Source organism: Triticum aestivum, chromosome 5A (assembly GCF_018294505.1).
Source record: "Triticum aestivum cultivar Chinese Spring chromosome 5A, IWGSC CS RefSeq v2.1, whole genome shotgun sequence".
Classification (NCBI taxonomy): domain Eukaryota; kingdom Viridiplantae; phylum Streptophyta; class Magnoliopsida; order Poales; family Poaceae; genus Triticum; species Triticum aestivum.
The window spans coordinates 10,508,160-10,515,566 of NC_057806.1; the positions used below are offsets into that span (position 1 = coordinate 10,508,160).

Genomic DNA, 7,407 nt, shown 5'->3' on the forward strand with positions numbered 1-7,407 from the left:
TAACAGAAAAGAAAATATGACGTCAGCATGACGTGCTGATGACGTCAGCATTCAACAGACTTACTGACCAGGTCAAACCTGACCTGTGGGTCCAGTGGGACCCACATGCCAGCCTCTGTTAGCTTAACAGTGGATTAAACTAATCTAACATGCTAATTAGAGGGGTGGGCCCCTGGTGTCAGTGACTAACTAATGATTAAAACTAATTAACAGATTTATTTATTTGTAAAACATTTTAAACAAGTGGGGCCCACATGTCAGTGTCTGGGGCTGCCCAGTCAGCACGTTGACTGAGTCAACCTAGTCAACGGGGCCCCCAGGACCCACTGGTCAGTGACCCAGGGGTGGGGCCCATCGATACACGTCGGTGTCGGCGCCGGAGAGAGCTCCGGCGACCAAATCCGCGGTGGCGCGTGTCGTTCGGAAAATCGCCACAAGGGGTCGTTTCACGCGCGGCTACTTGCGTTCGAACGGGCGCACGCTTGCGCGTCGAATTGTGGGGGGAGGGGCTAGGCCCGAAACGGCCAAAGACGGCGGTGGCGAGCGGCTGAGCGGACGCTGGAGTTCGGGCGTCGACGGAGTCAGCGACAGGGGGCACGAACGGAGGCACGGGTGTGCTCTTTCGAACGCCGGGTCGAGGCCGCGCCCAATGGTGGTAACTGGCGACGCTAGGGGGTGGAGCTGGCCGGAGCAATTACGGGGAGCGGCGGTGGCGCTCGGGCCCCGTTCAAATCGGGTCGGGAACGACTTAGGGGAGCGGTTGGGGCTGCAGCTCGATGCTGTGCGCGCCCTGGAGGGCGCCAGTGGCTCGCACGGGAGGGGGGGTGCGGGAGCACGCATGTCGCGCGGACGGCGGCCATGGCGGGCGGCGGAGCAGCAACGCGATGGAGCGGCTACGGCTAGGCAGAGGGACATGGGGAGCGGGGAGAGGAGGGGGAGCTCACAGTGGAGCCGTAGGGAGTGGCAGCGAGCTCAGGGACGGTGCGAGGTAGCCGGAATCGAAGATGATGGCGGCGGTGCCTGAGGAAGAAGAAGAAGACGGGACGACGATGTAGTGGCTCTCGTCCCCAACGGCTTGCTATAGAGGACGTAGTCGACGACGGAGGTGCTCGGGAACGCGTTGGCGAGGCGCGGCGTGGACGGTGGCCGCGTGGTCGACGGAGAACGGCGGCGAGCTCTCGGGCAAGGTGGGGAAAAGAGAGAGGCGAGGCGCGTGGGGCAAGTGGGGGCAGGGGAGAACGGACGAGGACGCCAGGGGGTGGGGGTGAGTGGAGGCGGGGATCGTGGAGGCGGGGTGGCGCGGGGCCTTATCGCCTCCCTCATTGTCGACGGCAAGGCGGTTTGGCGGGGACGCGCGGGAGGAGCCCCGGTCGGCTGAACATGGGAGGAAGAGAGCGACCGGGGGAGGTGGGCCGCCTAGGATGGGCCGGCTGGTCCGGATGGCCCAAGGCCCAAGGAAGCAGGGGCTTCCTCTACTTCTTTTTTCTCCTTGCTTTCCCTTTTTCTTTTTCTTTTTAAAGCTTTTCTGTTTTAGCTATTTTAGGCCACTTAGGCATTTTGCAAAAAATGTTAGTTCACCACCAATATTACCTATGTTCCACATGCTGAACATTTTAGTTTCATGTGTGAGCATTTTTGAATTTCACACATAAATTCAAATTGAATTCAACTGAAATTTGAAATGGAATATTGATCAAAATGACCAAACACTGTTACAGCAAAAAGATTAGCTTGATCTCAGGGATTACTATAGCATCATTACACCAGGGTGTTACAATTGTGATAAAAGACTTCCATTTTTTAAGAAAGAAGAGAAACAAACAGGTTTATGGACATGCAATTTTAGCTGGCTTGCGTCTACAAATATATCTGTTACCAAGCAATACAAATGATTAATTATTTATTTTTGCAAAATACCAAAGGCCACATATATTTAAGCCAACGGGCCCTTCGTTAAAAAAATTAATCACACGTCTTCATGAGAAATTTGATGTCGCCTTCCTTCTGCACTTGTTGGCAAAAGCTCAATGCCGTGCTGGAGCTCCAAATCAACACTAGAGAAACTTTATTGATGCAATGTTTGGGGTGGCGCCGATGAATCATGGCTGTGATCTGAGAAACAGATAGCTGCCCCGAGAAGAAGGTAACGAGGTTGGGAGACCGCCCCTGATTCGGGAAGACGTAAACCTCACTAGATCCTTAGGGAACAGAGGATGAAAACTTTGCCTATCAAAGAAGCATCAGGAGAACCAAAACACGAAGTGCCGTCATCCACTCATCGAGAGGACGCCTTCAAAGACCATGCGCAAAACGGAGACACAACTAGATCCATTTCTCCACAAGAGTAGCGACCAAATGTGCCCCCCCCCCCCCCCCGGCGCCTCTCGGCCCTCCTCTTTGGTGCCAACGAGAATGCCTCCGAATGAGGTTTTCTTTGTTCATTTGCATGGATAAATGAGGATTTAAGTGAAAAATGCAACAAACCACCTCTTCTCAATTTGTTCCCTACCTATCCATTCCATCATGGCATCACTCTCAGCAAAACAAAAATGGCACAAGAAAAAAGAAGAACAAAAGGTGACCATGGATCCAAAAAGAAAGGAACAATTAAAAGTCTGAATGCACTAGTACTTTTTGTTGCATCCATCCATTTATATGTATACGATACATATAGCATATGCATGGTTGCTGTTGAATGGTGATAGATTTATACAGGTCCATCCATCCACTCACTGAGGTATCAGATTCTGCTTAAACACCAAGCAGCCTTGCACAGTATAGTATATCTCAGCGATCCATGAGGAAAAGGACACCTAAATAAAAGCTAGCTTTGTGTGTGTGTGTGTGTGTGTGTGTGTGTGTGTGTGTGTGTGTGTGTGAATAAATTTAAGCTAGCTAGCTATAAAATTGCAATGGAGCTGACTTGCTGTGTTTATCTATCTGAGTGTAGCTAGATTTCAGTGGAGTGAGACAACCAAACCAACCAAACCTCAATCGAGTAACATAACATGTAGAAAAGCAAACAAAAAAAACTAAAAAGGAAAATTCGCACACTTACAATTGAATATGGCATCGACTATCGACTGAGACTTTAAGTATCAGTCGACAGTGGACTGAGATTTAGCAACACCACATCTATATATACACATACCACTCAATCTAGTGCAAGATCCAACAATCTTTCCAACTTAAATTGCATCAATCCATCCTCAAAATTACCTTTCGTATCTCTCTATAAAAACTTAGTTGCACCACTAGTTCTAATCATCTTCTTAATCAGTAATACTAGTAGTGCTATTATAATTGTAGTTACCCTAATAATAACTTAATTGGATCAGTGATGATCGCTTGATTCACTCTTAGTTATACTACTAGTTACTCGGTGGTTAATTGATGAGATCTCTTAATTGATCACTTGAGTTGCACGGCTCACTTGGCCTCAGCTGGTTTGGGTTTCTGGCCGGGGTAGTCTTTGGCGGAGCGGCTGCCGGGGGGCGGGCCGGACTCGGCGAGCATCTGGACGACGTCGGCCATGGTGGGGCGGAGGCCGGGGATGCTGCAGGTGCACCGGACGGCCACGCGCAGCGCCTGCACCATCTCGTCCTTGAAGGGGCTCCACGCGAGGCGCTTGTCCAGCGCCTCCGCCTCCGCCGCGGCCGCCACCTTGCCGGTCACCCACTGCACGATGTCCCTCGTCTCCCCGAACTCCGGCTCGATCGGCTTCTTCCCCGTGGCCAGCTCCATGAGCACCACCCCGAAGCTGTACACGTCGCACTTGGTCGTCGCCTTGGACGAGTAGGCGTACTCCGGGGCCAGGTACCCGTACGTGCCGGCGATGGTGGTGGTGGACGAGGTGTCGCCGCCGACGCCGCCGCCGCGGGTGGCCTGGAGCACCTTGGCGATGCCGAAGTCGGCCACCTTGGGCTCGAAGTCGGCGTCGAGCAGGATGTTGGACGACTTGACGTCGCGGTGGACGATGGTGAACAGGAGGTCGTGGTGGAGGTACGCCAGGCCCTGGGCCACGCCGATGGCCACGCGGCGGCGCGTCGGCCAGTCGAGGAACCCGAAGCCGCCCCACCCACCGCCGGCGCCGCCGTGCAGCGCGTCCCACAGGTTGCCGTTGGGCATGTACTCGTACACCAGCAGGTTGCAGTCGGCGCCCGAGTAGCAGCAGTATAGCTTCACGATGTTCTTGTGCCGGATGCTGCCCAGCGTCTCCACCTCCGTCCGCAGCTCGCGGCTGTCGTCCTCCTCGCCGCCGCCGTAGCCTCGGCCGTGCCCATACCCATGCCCATGCCCATGGCCGCGATGCTGATGCTGCTTCTGCCGCTGCTGCTTGGTCTTGGAGGAGGACACCCAGAGCTTCTTCACCGCCACCAGCTCGCCGCTGCTCAGCTCGATCTTGTACACCGTGCCGGAGCCGCCGTGCCCGACGATGTTCTTGTCGATCAGCGCCTCCACGATCTCGTGCTGGTCGAAGTTTAGCTTGTGGAAGCTCGTCACGTCGTACGACGACAGCCCGCCGCCCCTGGACCCCGGCGACGACGTCCCGTCTTGCTCGCCGTCCTTCAACTCCCGCCGCCGCGTCACCCACCGGCGCGCCAGCGCCAGCATTGCCACCACGCACACCACGCAGCACACCCCGACGATCCACGAGCTCCCGGCGAATCCCCGCTTCTCCCCGCCCTTCTGGCACAGCGGCAGCGCCGTGTCGCTCAGGTTGAGCCGGAACGCCACGCACAGCCCCGGGTTGCCGGCCACGCTCTCCAGCAGCCCTTCCTTGATCATCGCCGGCGGCACCGGCCCCGACAGGTTGTTGCCGGCGAAGTCCAGCGAGTTGGGCAGCAGCGCGCACAGCGCCTCCGGTATCTGCCCCGACAGCGCGTTCTCCGACAGGTTCAGCACGTTGAGGCTCCTCAGGTCGGCGAGCGTCTCCGGGATGGGGCCGTTCAGGCGGTTGCCCTGCAGGGACAGCTGGTTCAGCCGGACCAGCCTCCCCATCGCCGCCGGGATCGGGCCGGCGATGAGGTTGTTGCTCAGGTCGATCTTCACGAGGCCCCAGACGTCGGCGATCTCCGGCGGGAGCATGCCGGACAGCCGGTTGGCGGACGCGAACAGCGAGGTGAGGTTCTTGGCGCCGGCGATGGACGGGGGCACCGAGCCGGTGAAATGGTTGTAGGAGAGGTCCACGATGGAGGCATGCGGCAGCGCGAAGATGCCCGGCGGCACGTCGCCCTCCAGGTGGTTGCTGCTCACGCGGAACCGGAGGAGCGGCAGGCAGTCGGCGTAGGCCGCCGGGATGGTGCCGGTGAGCAGGTTGCTGAGGACAAGGATGTACTGGAGCTTACCGTTGGCGCAGGCGTACGGCGGCAGCGGGCCCGTGAGCTGGTTCTCGGAGACCTCCAGCACGTTGAAGTCGGAGTAGCGGCCGAGGTCGGCGGGGAGCTCGCCGGTGAGCTGGTTCTTGTACACGGAGAGGATCTCGAGCTGCGTGGAGTTGCCCAGCACGGCCGGGATGGGCCCGGCGAGGAAGTTGGTGTAGAGCTGCAGCACGCGGAGGCGCGGCAGCGCGCAGAGCGAGTCCGGTATGGCGCCGTCGAGGTGGTTCTCGGATAAGTCGACGTCGGCGAGGCGCGTGAGGTTGCCGAGCTCGTCGGGGATGGCGCCCTCCAGGTCGTTGTAGTAGAGCTCGAGGAACTCGAGGTTGGCGAGGCGGCCGAGCGACGCCGGGATGCGGCCGGTGAGGGAGTTGCCGCTGAGCTCCAGGAAGGTGAGGGACGTCATGTTGCCGAGCCACGCCGGCACGCCGCCGCGCATGGACGTGGTGGACAGGATGAGCACGCGGAGGCGCCGCAGCCGCGTGAGCGCCTCCGGCGGGCGCCAGACGTCGAAGCCGGGGTTCTCGTTGAAGTTGATCACCTCCAGCGAGGTCATGTTGGCGATGGACGTCGCCGGGAACGCGCCGGAGAAGAGGTTGTCGGAGAGGTCGAGCGCCCGCAGCGCCCGCATCGGGGACAGGTCCGGCAGCGCGCCCGACACGCTGGCGAAGCTGAGGTTGAGCGTCTCGAGGGAGGAGCAGTTGAGGAGGCCCGCCGGGAAGCCGCCGCGGATTTCGTTGTAGGCGAGCAGGAGGTCCCGGAGCGCCGGCAGCGCGGCGCAGATGCCGGGCGGGAGCCTGCCGGTGAGCCGCCACGACGTGAGGTCGATGCCCGTGACGTTGCTGCCGCCACAAACCACGCCCTGGAACCGGCAGTAGTCGACCGGCGTGGCCGACGAGAAGTCCCAGCGCGCCATGGCCGGGCCGGCGAGCTCCTGCTTCAGCCGGGACAGGTACGCGGCCTGGGCGTCCAATGCCGCCACACCATCGCCTGTCGCCGACAGGAGAGCGACGACGACGAGCAGCAAGGCCACCGAGCAAAGCGTGGTCACCATGGCTGTGTCCAGCACGTACGCGCCTAGCTAGCTAGCCACTACCCAGTGCTTGATGTTGCTGTCGGAGCAACAAAATTGGTTGGGAAATGCGTGTGGTGGTGAGAATTGAGAAATGGAGGGAGAGCGTGTATATAAGTGGAGCGAGAATCTGCCAAAGAAATCGGTGACGGCGATGTCATGTGGATGATGATATAAAGGGAGATGCCAAGGAGATGTGCATGAATAAATCCGGATACATATGAACCCATTTTAAAAAACATATTTTATAATGTTAATTTTTTTTAAAAAAGGTGCGCGCGGACATCTTCATATTTTATGTGTGTGCAGAAAGTTTCATAGAAAAAACAACTTTTTTTAGCTTGTGCAAAAAAGACAAAATTTTGTGTCCTGAAACACTATTTAAAAGCAGTAAAATTTGTTTTTTATTGAGACAAAACAAAAATATTTTTTACACAAAACGTTGTGCCATGGACATACCTTTGCCAACATGTATGCATAATTTTTTTTAGAATTTTTAAACATTACAAAACGCGTAAAAAGTAATTTTTTAAAAAATAGGTGCAGATGCCTCCGTATGCAGATTGTCCACTCTCGATGCCCATGCTTCTTCTCCTCTCCAGCTTCTTCTTTTCTCAGTGCAGTGGAATGCAGCTGTGTCAGTCAAACAAGGGAGGACCTGGACTGTGACATCTGTTCATCAAGTGGTGGTGCAAGGTAGAAGTCCACTTTGGCCCATTCAACTTGCCACCCAACTTTAATGTGCTCCAAATTACCCTGTCTTCTTCCACTTCAGCTATATATAAGTTGTTTCTTAAAAATTTGGGTAAGTCGATTTTCTGACTGTTGATTCTTTTGTCAAGATTCGTGTTTCTTTTTCACCTTGTGTTGTTTCATGGCTTCTTGGGCTAAATTTTTTATTTGCCCATGTCTTGGGGTCAATCGATTTTTTTCTCGAGCTTGAAGCCCGATACAGCC

General features: G+C 56.1%; 1 protein-coding gene across 1 annotated transcript; it reads right to left on the reverse strand.

Moving 5' to 3' along the window:
• Nucleotides 1-3,033: 3,033 nt before the first annotated feature.
• On the reverse strand, nt 3,034-6,543 carry LOC123101991 (receptor protein-tyrosine kinase CEPR1). The gene has a single exon (XM_044523240.1). It carries the CDS (start codon nt 6,430-6,432, stop codon nt 3,430-3,432), a length of 3,003 nt encoding a protein of 1,000 aa, XP_044379175.1. The 5' UTR covers nt 6,433-6,543; the 3' UTR covers nt 3,034-3,429.
• Nucleotides 6,544-7,407: the final 864 nt, after the last annotated feature.

What these genes read in the sequence shown, in the direction of transcription:
- LOC123101991 (XM_044523240.1), bottom strand. Translation starts at nt 6,432, where the DNA reads ATGGTGACCACGCTTTGCTCGGTGGCCTTGCTGCTCGTCGTCGTCGCT.